Source organism: Balaenoptera acutorostrata, chromosome 13 (assembly GCF_949987535.1).
Source record: "Balaenoptera acutorostrata chromosome 13, mBalAcu1.1, whole genome shotgun sequence".
Taxonomy (NCBI): Eukaryota; Metazoa; Chordata; class Mammalia; order Artiodactyla; family Balaenopteridae; genus Balaenoptera; species Balaenoptera acutorostrata.
Genome location: NC_080076.1, coordinates 53300227 through 53314882, shown reverse-complemented (window position 1 = coordinate 53314882; position 14656 = coordinate 53300227). Strand labels below are relative to the sequence as shown.

The following is a 14656-nucleotide window of genomic DNA, read 5'->3' as shown; positions in this document are numbered from 1 at the left end:
AGGTAACAAAGGCTTATATTCATGGCAATGAGAATGAAGAAAAAGATACCCTCCCCCAAAAAAGTTTCAGAGATACTCTAAAACCTTTAATTAATTAATCTATATAAAAGAAAAATATATTAGAAACCCTTAACTTCAAAAAATTTCTAGTCCTAAGTCTGCCACTTTTAATAAGTGATATCTTTGGTGAATTATCACTTTGATTTTCAGTTCCTCAAGTGTAAAATGGAATTAGCTGGATTATGTGATCCTATCATTTGTGTTCTATTAAACTTTACACTACTGCTTTATTTTCTTTAGATCTAGAGCTTGAAGACCGGTATAGTTTTCACATAAAAGTTTTATCTTTCTTTGCATGAAGTTCAGGTTCCTTATGATCACACTTGCAAAAAGTAATATGCCTTTGATCCTAATTGAAAGATCTAGTTTAAAGGGGGAAGTCGTGAAGCCTACAACATTCAAAGCTAAATTTTTATTTTAAAAAATTGTAGTGAAAGGAAAATTACTTCAAAACACACGTTATATTCAAATAACAATTGAGAAATGTGCTATTCAGAGTGCAGGCCTTGGCCTTTTTGTTACTGGTCTGAGAAAGATGAAGAGTTTGCACCAGTATATAAATCAGCTGTACCACTAAGCACGCTGTAAAGTTCAGCTGGCATGTTTTTTTTACTTGTAAGACTTTACTGAAGCAGGAAGCAGTATGTTTTTTTACATTGTGATACAGGCTCCTTTTCTTTATGGAGCAAACATTTCACAGACCAGCACTAATTATTATTAGTAATTTATATAGTAATTTACTTAGAGATAGTATTACTTACTAATATTATCATCAGTGAGAATTCAGTTTCCTTAGCATGCTGAATAATAGTCTTCTTAGCTTCTAGTTTATAACCAGTAAGCATAACACTCCATTTATTATTCCTAAGTGGAAAACTCACCAGTTTTATTATCAGTATTATGCAGATTTTCCAGCAGAAGAAAGAGAAAAGAAGTTGGCTTCCTGCTCAAGACACCGATTTCGCTACATTCCACCCAACACACCAGAGAATTTCTGGGAAGTTGGTTTTCCTTCCACTCAGACTTGTATGGAAAGAGGTGAGAATACAGATTGTAACATTTTGGAACTTCTTTTTTTTAAATACTGTGTATACCCGAGTCTAAACACTAAACTTTTTCTCCACGGTTCTCTACCTTCTGCTGTAAGTTGGGTGCCAGTTTTGTGACATAAATACAATTTTGTAAAGATAAAGGCTTAACTTTCAACTCTTCAAATAACTTCACTGGAATCATAGATTGTCTATAAGCACTTTAATGGGATTGTGTATGCATTATTCTCCTCTTTCATTCAGATTTCAGAAAGTAATTTCTGTTTTATCCAGTCATCAAAATGACTTTTCATAACTTTACAAAAGTTGGCAGCAAAGTTATATTGTTGAAAAGCATCTTTTTTTTTTTTTTTTAAAGAGACTACTCTGAATTTTAGATGTTAAAACCTCACTATCCAGAATGCTAATTATTTATAAAACATATTTGAGTAAAAAGGACTTTTGTTTGGGAGACTGTTGACATGCAACTAGCCCCTTCAAATACAGCACTTACATTTAATGTAATTTGAGAACATATGCAGCTTTAAAGCTCCAGATATTTAGTGATAAGTTTTTCCAAAAGATGCAGAGTCTCTTACAGCTATTACCATACTTCCACTTTCCCCATTAACAAGTCCTCTTTGACATGATGTCTCTGCTTGGTCATCAAATAGAATTAGACAGTCTGGATAGAGCCTGTGCTTGTACCCCTAATATGGCCTAGGGGTATGGCAGAGCAGAATCCTCCCCTGAAAACTACGTGAATGGAGACACCTTAGGAGAATCGAATAGTCTGAAGAATATAGGGACATGTCATCTCATCAAATAGCTACTGAAAAAAGTCTTTTTGATAAGCACCTGGAATTTATCATAATAGTAAAAAGTTCATGTTTACCATTTGTCCCCATTTGCAACCAATGGGAGGCAGAATAGGAAAGTGCTTAAGTGCTCTGGTTTTGGAGTTAGATCTTGGGCAGGGCACCAGCTTTCCTACTTCCTAGCTTTGGGAACTTGAGCGAGATATCAGACTTCCCTGCGTCTCCATTAGCTCAGCTGTGAAATAGGCATAGTGGAAGCTGCTGCAGAGGAGTGTGAGACTTATCCTAGATAATGTATACAGCACATTTCATAAATGTTTGCTGTTGTTTTTAGTATAAATGAGAAAATTGATGCTAAGTAGTGAAATCATTAATCAACACAACCAGCTAATAGAAAAATCATGTGAACTTAAAAGGCATTAAATGAGACACATGTTTACTGGATATATGCTGAAATATGTTGTAGATATTGTCTTTTAAATTTGTGATTTATTTTTAAGGTTACATTAAAGAAGATCTTGATCCTTGTCCTCGTCCAAAAAGACGGCAGCCTTACAATGCAATATTTTCTCCAAAAGGCAAAGAGCAGAAGATACAAATGTTGAAGCAAAAACAGGAGAGATGACAATATTCTTTTTATTTATAGTTAAAGTTGGTATTAAACATTGATTTTTTTGATCTTCTGAAAACTGATTTATAAATCATTTTTCTATTGAAAATGTTTTGAAATGGTATTTACCCATCACACAGACGACTATTTAAAAATGGATAAGTTTATGTCGTATTTTCTTGCTTTTGCACCTTTAAAATAATAAGGTGCTTTTATTTTGCACTCTAAGTTAAAAGTTGTTTATTACTTTATTTGGTAATACCTAATTACAATTTTGAAAATATGATAGTTGTAGTCTGATTTGTTGCCTTTCAGATATTTTACTCCATCTTCCCTTGGTATTCACATTCAGCAGTGACTTCATGTTAACATAGATTTTTATTCTGTTAACCAAGTTGCTCTTATGTAGGTCATTCCAATGTCTGGCATTCACGTCTTTTAAAAGGCTAAATTTTAATAATCCTTTTAACTTTCCAGCTTCTTTCTTTCATTGACTTGAAATGAAGTACTACTCGGTAGTGAATTCCTTTCAAGATGACTACAAATACCAACTTTCATTCGTTTGCCACGTACTATAAATTAACATCCTCTGATCATACTATTCCAGCTCTTCACATGTTTTCTTTTCATCATACTTGTTATTCCTAGTGCAGTTTTCAAACTGAATTTGAGTTCTTCTCCACCCACATGTTCAAATTCAGTTAGTTGTATTTCTCTGGATTGACTAATGTTATGAACTTCCAATTTGTGAACAAAATAGATTTCTGTATTTAGCAACTTTCTACTCCTCCAGAACCTAGTGTCTGAGTCATCAAGATGACTGACCGCATCTGTGTCACCTTTTCTAGTGGCATTTTATCAGTGTCTTGTGTATTCCTTTAATCCAGATCTTGACAGTATTACATAAGCAGGAGTACATGACACACTGAATGCAATGCCTCACGAAAATCTAAATTACCTTATAGATATAACCTTTACTTCTCAGAGTTTTTAAAAATCTGTTTAGTCTCGTCTTCCTCATTGATCAAGGTTTTCATGAATAAATGACATCAGTTTTATGTTTTCACAGAGGGGACTGGAAAATAAATCACTTATATTTAGTATCTACTTTTATGTTAGACCCTCTTTGTACATTGTTTGGCTCTGAATGTGATTCTCAATTTTTTTTTTTAATGGACCTATCATAGCTTCTATTCAGCACTTTTCTTCCCTTCCCAAATTGTTTATCCTATGTTTGATTTTTTGTTCTCTGCTGGCAGTCAACTAATCTCCCCCAAATAATAGCCATTCATTGGTCACTTAGTATATTCCAGAAACCGTATTACACTCTTCACATAGATTTTTCTCTTTTAATCTTCAAATAATCTTGTGAATTTATGTATCAGCTTAACACTAAGCTGCAAAAAAATAGATGCAAAAAAGATTAAACAACAAATGACTAGTTTTCTTTTTCTCACATTAGAATGTCTGGAGATGGGCAGTCCAAAGCTGGTCCATGCCCTCGTAAACCCAGATTTCTTCTAGCTTTCTGCTCTTTCATATTTTGTATGTGGCCTTCATCCTGTGACTATTAAATAGTTATGCCACCTCTGGAATCATGTCCATGTTCCAGGCAGGTAGAAGGGAAAAGAAAAAGGCACATGTCATTTGTTTTTGTCCTTCTTTAAAAAGTTTTCCAGAAGGCCCCTCCCAGTAACTTTCCCTGTGTCTCAATGGCCAGACTAGTCACTGAGAGACACCTGGATTGGAACAGGGCACCACAGGATGTGCAGTTAGAGCTGTATATCTCCAGTGATCTGTTTTTTTAAAAAGGTAGCCTAAGCAGACACAAGAGATTGTCTACCTGATAGTGGCTTGACAGAAATCCAAACCTTTAGCCAGCATTTTTCATTTTTCCTCAGTAAGCCTGTGAGGTTGGGTAAACTGAGGTGTCTTCGTCTGCTGTTGACCAGCTCTACCTTTAAATGAAGTAATGTAATAGACACTTTTTAAAAACACTTGAGTCAGACAGATGCATTTAAACACAGAACTGCAGTTTGTGATTTAAGATAATTATATGAAAGGGCTTCTTCATTTGTAAAGCATTATATATGTTAGACAGTATTTTCATACAGATATGTATCAATCACTGTATGTAGTTACATATAGTTTCAGGTTGCCTGTGAGCTTTTTAAAGTTGAAGACCTGTGATTTAAACTTTGAAAGCATGCGGAACCTCGATGTCAGCACTTCACACTGGATTAACACCTTTCCTGCCTTTGACAGGCATCCGGATTAAACCATTTGAAATGTAAGGTTGTCAGAGGCAGCAGTTTGAATGAGTTAATCATAGGTATCCAAATGTATATAGAAGATACAACATGCTACCTTGAACAGAGAACAAATGAAGCAGAAGAATATTCTTAACACCTCTCATGTAGTGAAAAATTTCCCAAAGTCCAACTGGAAAGGCAGCTTAACATATTCGTAACTCGATTTAAATTGCATCTAGCATATGTATTTAAAAACTTACAGAGAACATTCTTAGGCCCTCTAAAACAAATAACTCTGAAAAGATTCTTGCCCAGATCGTCTTTAATTTAGTTGTCAAAAAGGAATAGTGTTACGTAAAACCAAATAACACTAGTACATTTACTTAAACCTTTATCAAGCACTTTTATCTTTGCCAGGTATAATACAAGTATCAGAATCAGGCAAATTTTGACAAGTTTATTCCAAAGGGGCACGCTTTTAAAGAACACACCTAAGAATCTTATTCACTTATTCCCAACATCTTAACAAGCATGAGTTTAATTTTGAAAAATGCCACTTCAGAAATAAGCATTTAAAAATCTCCCAGGTTTTACCACTGTCTGTTCTCAGCAAGCCTAGCAGTTTAAGAGACATCTCAGAATCTTTCTCTTTGCTGAGCGGATGCTGTTAGAATGCTTCCTTGGGAAACTGAAGTGTCCTTACTTGAATCCTTTAGTGTGCATTTAAGGAATCAGTGAAGCAGTGGTCTGCTGTCAAACCAGCAGAGGCCACAAGAGAGCCATTTTTGGAGAATAATCATGGAAACTAGGGGCTGAATAGGACTATCATAAAAAAAATTGTAGGATAAGTAGGATATAAGTTGGAAACCTTTGGTACAGTCATGAGAGCTCGCTCAGCAAAAACAAGCTTTCAACATAGCTATTGTTGGAATAAAACAAATGGCAGCGGCCATAATTCATGGTCCTGAGAAAAATAACAAACATGGACTTTTATACTGGGCATTTAGGGATACAAAGAGATACGTGAACTCTGTTACCCAGTGGGAGACCAGACATAAACACACAAAGATGCCTAAGAGGTCAAAGAAGCTTGGACTGAGTGCCAAAGAAATGCTAAGGATAATTAGATCTTGAACTGTGCCTTTGGATGACTTATCCTACAGAAGAAGGGACAACACAGTCTAAGTTGGAAATGAACCTGAATGTGGAAATGCTAAAACACGAAGTCAGAAGGAGTGCTAGACATCATTCGTCGCTGGCCCCTCCCTTCGTAATGAGGAAACAAGCCAAAAGAGAGTTAGTGACTTGCCAAGGTCCAACAGGCTGGAACTAGACTGTAGTCTGGGACCTCAGTCTGGTGCTCTCTCCCCTTCCTAGGTGCTAGGAAGCATACTTCCTACAGGTATATTGGGTTGGCCAAGAAGTTCGTTCATAAGCTGCTACGGAAAAACCCGAACAAACTTTTTGGCCAAGCTAGAGAGTAGGGCTGTGCGGCATTAGTAAGAGAGACAATAAACTCGTGTTTTAAAGGCAAGACTGAAGGGTTTGGACTTGAGTCTGTAGGCTTGTGGTTTTCAAACCATTAGTAGCAGATCCCTTTATTCAAATTAAATTTGTCTACATAGAACCTCAATATCTTAAATGCACACATTTATGTTAAGAATTCAAACTTGTCACCATATAAATCCAATCAGTAAGGCTAGATAAATACAAAATTTTGAGATGAGTTATAGGTGGTAGGTTACATCAGCTTCAGCATCCATGATGATATATTAGTCAAATGCTTGCTGCACCCCAATTCAGTTAGAATATCTGGAGGTAAGGTCTAGGTATCAGTCTTGTTTTTGTTTTTAAAAGTTCCTTAGATGATTGTAGTGTGCAGCCAAATCTGAGAACCACTGCCCTAAGTCATTGTTACAGGCTAGTTCAATGGTATTTGAACTTTAGTGTACATCAGAATCACCTGGAAGACTTATTAAATCACATTGCTGGACCCCAAAGTGAGAAGGGGCCCCAAATTTACTTTTTCACATGTGATACTAATGCTGCTAGTACAATAACCACAAGTATTTAGTCATAAAAGTCACTCGGATGCTTGATAAATAGAGATTCTTGGGGTCCTTCTGTGGGAATTTTGATTCAGGTGTAACTTGAGTTTTTTTTGTTTGTTTTTTTTTTTTTTTTTTTTTGAGTTCTCAGATTATTAGTAAGAGTCAAATCTAAGAAATATTGCTTAAGACAACAGGAAAAACTAAATAGCAGCATGATAAGCTTTCAAACATCCCCTGACTGAAAATACTGAGTTGGGTAGTAACGTATTAATTTATATATAATGATCAGGCAGCAATATATAATACATAAAATGAGGGTTTTGGGGGGTGGTGGGCAGGGGGTAGTCAAGCATAGAATCAGGTGTGCAATAAAGAAATTTAGTAATATTCCAAGCATGAAGAACATTTGGGCCAAGAAGGTGGCAGTAGGAATCGGAAAGAAATTTAAGCAGCTGAATGATTGTTACCAGAACTGTGGCAGCTGAGGGAGGATACAAAGATGAATATGACAGTTTCTCCTCAGTGAGCTGATAACCAATTCAGTGGTAACAAGGGACATAACGATCAATTGAATGGGGCCTCGCACTGGAAATGGGAAGAGACCCTTGTTTTACACATCATTTATAATTGTAAAACTATTAAATAGGAGTACATTCATCTCTAATTCTGAAGTGAACTTTCACACATTAAAGAATCCAGCAACAGTTACATAGTGGACATTTGCCCAACAAACCAGTTTATGAAATCATAGGCTAGATTATAGGGCAATAACAATTGGCCTCTAGTACTCTTTCTAAGGCATTTCCCTCGTATATGTTACTCTCCACTCAAATTCAGGGAGGCCCATTATCCAGTTGAAGGTTTGTCCAAGAGGTTTTCTTTTGTACTGATCCTTCTATTTATTCACTCAGATAATCATTCATTCATGCTGACTCTGGACCCTTTCAGTGTTCTTTAACATTTCCAAAGGTTGGCAGGAACTAATAAGAGATGAAACTCAGACCAACCTTAGACCATTTTGGGCTGCACCCCGCAGCCCTGCAAGCCTTGTAGTTGCCCAGCCTCGAGACTGAAGAAAGAGCCCCAAGGCAGGTACAGAGATGATTTATTGGACGCCCAAAACAAGGGGTCACCCTACCATGTAGAACAGACAACAGGCAGGCCATGGCAACAATCTTTGCTAGTCAGGGGAGAAGGAGGCTGCCATTTAAAGGGGGAAATGACCGCAGGTTGGCTCATCAGTTACCAGGGAAACTAGCAGCTGGCGCAGGTCCCTCCCAGCCCCTCAGGGTAACAACCATCTCTAGGGCAGATGTTTCCCTTTAATAAATTAGCAGCTGGAGCCGTTCTGGCCTAAAGACTAGAACAATCACTAGCTGGGGCAGAGGCCAAGCACGTTCGTGTGAGCAGAGTGTAGGTGAAGCAGGCACTGGTCGAGCAAGGGATGTACGAAGAGCAAGAGAACAGCCACCTTGAGTGGCCTGGCCATACACCCCACCCCACATACCCTGCACGACCCTTACAATCTTGGTTCACCCCTCTTCCGATATACCCCTGGGGTCAGGTACGCAGTGGTGCCCTGCAACCGAATACCGCACATGCAATACAGACAACAGAAGCTAGAGAGTATCAGGAGTCCAGGAGGTGGGCAAACTTTAGAGCCAGGCAGCTCATCAGGTCAAATTTTCATGGAATTCCAGAGGACAACAACTGCATCCTGCTGTAGTTCCAGCAATCAAACTCATTTCGCAGTGAGGCCACCACTGTTGCCCAGTCCACAAACAGATTCCCTCCATTCAGACTAGGGACAAAATGTAAGGTGTTTTATTTAACAGGCACCATACAGGGAAGGTCACGACCATTAAGCAAAATACAAGCAGTAACAGCATTCTGAGAGAACACTACCTCTGCCGCCACGTCTGCCCCCATGTCCTGGCCTGCAGTGCTATACTGCTTGCCCACCCTCAGTCCTCAGAGCCGATGCCGAATGCTGGAGAGGTGGTATAACAACTGACCACAGGCTAATACAATGGTGCCTTTCTCCAGTAGGGGGCCTGGATTGTTTTAGCAGTCTTAGGTGGGGCTGGGTAGAAGACAGGTGAAATCTATAAGTCCCTTTCGAATCCTATTCCTCATGGGGTGGGAAAAGCAAACCACCAGGGACTTACCTGCCAGTCCCAGGGCCATTTTATGACGTGTTCCTGGGGATAGACCCTGTGGCAAGGGCAAAAGTAAGTTACTGTCCTGACCAATAGCTGGCAACGGTCCTTCAGTGGCCAACAGGTGAACTCGGCTTGTGTTGACTAGTTGCTTCTGGGTTAACATGGTGTAGGCACTGGGACAATTGCTCCTGGGATGTGTCACATGTTGAGAGAGCCGGTTTCCCATCTCAATTGTTCAGTATTCCGTGCATAGCCCAGCAGAAGTGGGGTAATAAGGAAATGCCAGTGTACGTCATTCTTAATCGGCTCATTCCTGAACTTCATGGCCGGTAAACTGGGTTCCTTGGTCACTATCGATGTCCATGGTGGGGGTCCCATATGTCATACACAGCTGTTCTAGACCCCAGATAGTGGGTTTTTGTGTGTTGCTCGATGACTCAGGTAGGCCTTTTGTAATGTCCTCCACCTGCTGTAACGCATTGTCGGCAGCACAGAGCTGCTGTTCCATCACACGGTATCGTTGCTCTGCCCCCTTCCACAGCTGGGACCAGAAGCCCAGGAGTACCCTTTCATTATTTTGCTGCTGCCTCAGGCCCCCACCAAACCCTTCTGGGTAACCGGCCACATTCAATTCATAAGCCTGTCCCTGAGTTAACATCCCTAAAGCTGGTGTCTGTAATTGTTTAGGAGTGGTGGGTCAGGGGTATGCTTATCTTACCTGACCAGATAACACCCAATTATTTGATAGCGAATCCAGGTCCTTGCATCTTGTCTGTATTCACCAGCCATCACCCTGCAGTCAGATGAGCCACGAGCACGGGGCTGCTACCTTTAAACTGGAAGGAGACTCCGAGGTTAACAGGATATCAATATAACGGAAGAGGAAGACATCTCTCATGGTAGTCAGCTACCACAGGGCCCCAGATGCTGGGGGCCAGCCACCTTGGGATTGCCCCGGCAATGTTCCATTCCCCGTCCTTATTTCCCCACATCTCAGGGCTCACGGGAGTTTCCTCAGCCTCTTGGCTGGCTCACCAATTGTTGGGCTGCAAGCCTTGTAGTTGCCCAGTCTCGAGACTGAAGAAAGAGCCCGGAGACAGAGACATCAGTGACTTATTGGACAGGGGGATCTTACACGTCCGAAACAAAGGGTCCTGGAGCGACACTCCACCCCCACCAGGCAGGTAGGCAGGCCATAGCACCATCTCTCCACTTGGGAGGGAAGAGGCTACCATTTATAGGGGGAATTGACCTCAGATTGGCTCATCAGTTACCAGGGAAACTAGCAGCTGGGGCAGGTCCCTCCCAGGCCCTCAGGTTAACAACCATCACAAGGGCAGATGTTTCCCTTTAATAAACTAGCAGGTGGAGCCGTCTGGCCTAAGGACTAGAACAGTCGCTAGCTGGGGCAGAGAGCAAGCACGTTCGTGTGAGCAGAGTGTAGGTGAAGCAGGCACTGGTCGAGCAGGGGATGCACAAAGAGCAAGAGAACAGCCACCTTGAGTGGCCTGGCCATACAGACCATCGATCTATTTCAATAAGATATTTGGGAGGAAAAAAGTGGTCTCAAAATAAGGGTGATATGGATTTCTAGTGATCCTAACAAACCTCAGTCAGCAATTCTTACAAAGAGAGAGAGGAGGGCAAGCTAGGGAAAGCCTCTAAATTAGAGAAGGGTATTCAGCTTTCCAGGTGGGAGAGATTAAAGATCATCTCTAAATGCCCTAGAGAGCTGCTGAAGCAACAATGGCTGGAGATACTAAGGTGAGAGAGAGAGAGAGACAGAAGACTCCAACAGGTGAGCTGAATTCTGCTAACGGTATTTCCCTGGGGAAGGAGGCTGAGAAATCCAGGCCTCACCAACCAGAGGGTCACTTCCAGGAAGGGGAGAGCCTGACAGAACCACTGGGGGTCTCCCAAGGCGGCAGCGACAGAACTGGAGACCTGAGGAGCCTCCTTCACAGTTCTGTCCTCAAGATGTTAGTCAAATGTTGAAGTTACACGGGATGGAGGCTAAAAAGCTATGCTAAAAACCTTAAGAAAATGGTTAAAATGGTAAATTTTATGTATATTTTACCACAATAAAAAAAAATTTAAGTTTCAACAGACTATTGTTGGTGCTAAAGAGACGCTCAGGACTTACCCTGACTCTTAGTTGAAACTAACTAACTTACCAGATTAACTAACTAACTACCAGACTCTTAGTTGAAAGGCCTGGCGGGCTATGATGTAGGAACAGGGGCTGTTGATAGGGGCTGTCAGGGAAGGCCTTGCTGAGAAGATCAGAAGGAAGTGAGGAGGTGAGCTCAGGAATATCTGAGGAAGAGCTTTCCAAACAGAACAGCAACTTAAAGGCCATGAGGTAGGAGCATGTTGTTAGCATGTTGAGTCTTCATCTGGAGCGCAGCAAACCAGGGAATCTGGCGGGAGGTGTGGTCAGAAAGAAAGGCAAGGCCAAGATGATGTACTGCCTTGTGCCCAGAAAGGACTGGGTTTTAGGCTAAGTGATATGGGGAACCATAAGGAGAGGGGATGGGATTTGACCTGGCCTGTTTTAAAAGGATTATTCAAGCTGATGTGAGAAAGGGCTGAGATAACAGGGGGGCCGAGGTGGGAGCAGAGAGTCGTAGATTACTGCAGCTGTCCTGTGAACGATGGTGGTTTGAGAGGGTAGCAGTGGAGTTGGTTATTTGAAGGTCGAGCATCCGGAGGATTCACTGGGTGATTTTAAAGGGTCTAAGGGAAAATGAAGAGTTAGGTATCACTCCAGAGTTTTTGGCTTGTGCAGCTAGGTGAACAAGGAAGCAGATTTGCAATGGAGCAACAGGAATTTGCTTCGGACCCGTTAAGATTAAGATGCTTAGCAGGCTTCCAATCTTAATTCCAAGATTAAGATGCTTAGCATGAGGTAGAGAACTGAATATGTGACTCTGAAGTTCAGGGGAGAGGCCAAGCAGGTGATATCAATTTGGGAGTCCAACCTCTAGGTGTTACTTGAAGCAACTGACCTGCATGAGATCACCAAGATTTGACTGTAGATAGAAACAAGAAGAGATCTGGAAGCTTGAGGTAGATTACGGTTATATGAATCTGTACTCATAGAAGCATCAGGGTGAGGAGGGTTGATTGCAGTTTGGGTTTCTAGTAACAGAGGTACTGGGTTTTAGGGCATGTTGGCAGGAATCCTGATGGTCTTTTACAGCAGGTGGCCAATCAGTGGTAGGTACAGCCTCCTTCTTGGCCTTACCTGTCAGGAAGTTTGTGTTAGGAAGGGGGGATGTTGGGAGCGGAAGGTGGTCTACCTGGGGCAGACTGAGCTTTGCGGGTGCTTCTCAACCATGAAGCATAAAAGCTTCACAGCCCAAGGGCCAGGCTCCCTACAGGCCGATGTCTGGCCTCTCTAGATCACCACAGGCTGCACGAGAATGTGATGCACAACAGGGTCCTGCACAGCAGAGTTCCCCAGTAGACGCAGTTTTCAAAAGGGCTGTTTGTGTGCAGTCTGGTCGGTCACCCTTGTTTGAGTGGAAGGTGACAAGATAAGTTGCAGTCACATGCTGCCGATCCGGTCGCCAGTCTTGTTCCATTACATCCACGTGCATGTCTACCTTTACTCTGACCCTAGTGTGTGTTGACATTACTGTTTAACTCTCAAGGAACAACTGCATTTCCTTTCAAGTTCTCAAACATTGGGGGACCTCATTGCGTCCCCCAAGTCCTGTCAGCTCATTTGAAAGGGTTTTTCGGGCATCTCCAAGGATCCTCAGCCAAATCTGCCCATGAAATTAATAATAATAAAGCCAGACATGGTGCCAGGGTGGGAGACACCTAAGAGGACAAGCTTGGTGACTTCTATATATATATATATATATATATATATATATATATATATATATATATATATACACAAACGACAGCAAAAGAGAGACACATCCTTTGGAATTGGATTAGACTTAGTTGGCAAAACCAGGAGTCATGCTTCCTGTTTTCTAATGCTTGTTCTTGAAACAGTTACTGGAGCAGCACTGAATCATTTTCATAAACCGGGCCTTTCTGCACTTTTCACATTACCCTGTAATCAAACACCCTCCCCTCCAGTCTCCAGCACACCCTCCCCTATGCAGCTGCTCTGAGCGTGGGACAGGCCAATGACAAGGGTTCCATGTTGGGGCCTCAGAGGGGCATGGCGCTTCTACACAGAGCCACACTAAGAGGAGGCAGGGGCTTACCCAATCCCCATCTTCAGGCAGCTTTGGGTGTGGATTCATTAAGCTTGCAAAAGGGGCACCCAGAGAATGTGCAGCAGGAAAGATACTCAGGGCACAACACAGTGCCTTCAATGCGGAAGGATTTAATACATGTTTGTTGAATGAAAAAAGGATAAGTGAGGGCTTCCCTGGTGGTGCAGTGGTTAAGAATATGCCTGCCAATGTAGGGGACACGGGTTCGAGCGCTGGTCTGGGAAGATCCCACATGCCACGAAGCAAGTAAGCCCATGAGCCACAACTGCTGAGCCTGCGCGTCTGGAGCCTGTGCTCCGCAACAAGAGAGGCCACAACAGTGAGAGGCCCGCGCACCGCGATGAAGAGTGGCCCCCGCTCGCTGCAACTAGAGAAAGCCCTCGCACAGAAACGAAGACCCAACACAGCCAAAAATAAATAAATAAATAAATAAATAAATAAATAAATAAATAAATAATTAGAAATCTCAAAAATCATTTAAAAAAAAAAAAAGGATGAGTGAGATTGAGAACCAGAAAAACTGGTACTTGCTAGGCTGGGCCACCACTTCACCGTGTGCAAGTCTCTTTGCATTTGGGGGTATTAGGGTCCTCACCTGTAAAATGAGAGGACTGGACAGTATGACCTTCATCAGCTAGCTTCATCAGCTTCTCACAATTAGATGATTAACCCTTTTCAGGAGGGCAGACTGGGGAACAGTTAAACGCGTGGCCTTCAGAGCCAGGCAAGTCAGGGCAGGAATTCCAGCTCTGTCACTTGGGGTATGACATGGCCAGGGCACTCAAATTCTCCAAGCTTTCTGCACCTTCAAGTAACAAGGTTATCGTGGGGATTGAATGAGACGCTACAGGAACTTATTACAGAGCCTGTTATATAGTAACTGTTCACTTACTGATAGCTGTTATCATTATTGTCAGTATTGCAGAGATGGTGGTGGTGGATCAGAAAGAAAGCCTCTTGGAGAAGTCAGAATTTGAGCTGAGCCTTAACAACTAGGTGGCTATTAGAGAGACCCAGCGGGGAGTAAGGTGGGAGAGAGGGGCTCATAAAGGGCAAGGGTCATATAGAGGCAGTAGAACAGGAGGGGTATTTCAGGCAGTGGTGGGAGCTGCAAGGAGAAGAGAATTACCCGGTAGGAGAGACCAGGGAAGTCACAGCCCGTAGGGCACACACGGGTGCTTACGTCGGGATCTCTAAGGAAAACTGCACATAGGAGGGTCCATGACCCCAGTACTCTTTCTAAGCCCCTGGATCCTCCCTACTCCCTAAACGTTCAGACTCTGGAGGAGGAATACAGAGCAGCTGTCACTTCTAGGCCATAGAGTCATTTCAAATGCTGTCATTTTTCAAAAGTGAATTTAATTCTGTAAGTTTTATTCCATAGATATTAATTGACCTTATTTGCTCATACTGAAGTCAGCAGAGACTAGAGGC

The 14656-nt window shown here is 41.9% G+C and overlaps 1 protein-coding gene and 1 long non-coding RNA gene across 6 annotated transcripts in view; one reads left to right on the top strand and one right to left on the bottom strand.

Moving 5' to 3' along the window:
* Positions 1 to 2802, top strand: part of RBBP8 (RB binding protein 8, endonuclease) — an 82214-nt gene extending 79412 nt beyond the window's left edge. Inside the window, exons 18-19 of one of the 2 annotated variants that reach the window (XM_057526398.1) lie at positions 945 to 1098; positions 2407 to 2802. In XM_057526398.1, the coding sequence (XP_057382381.1) occupies positions 945 to 1098; positions 2407 to 2531 (279 nt within the window). In that variant the 3' untranslated portion in view covers positions 2532 to 2802. The remainder of the gene's footprint in view (positions 1 to 944; positions 1099 to 2406) is intronic. The other variant, XM_007197628.3, reaches the window with a different exon arrangement.
* The window catches only part of LOC103008829 (uncharacterized), a 163377-nt gene that overhangs the window by 64673 nt on the left and 84048 nt on the right, over positions 1 to 14656 (bottom strand). For all 4 annotated transcript variants that reach the window (XR_009005024.1, XR_009005026.1, XR_009005025.1 and 1 more), the window contains exon 5: positions 9700 to 9817. This is a non-coding gene — a long non-coding RNA (uncharacterized LOC103008829). The remainder of the gene's footprint in view (positions 1 to 9699; positions 9818 to 14656) is intronic.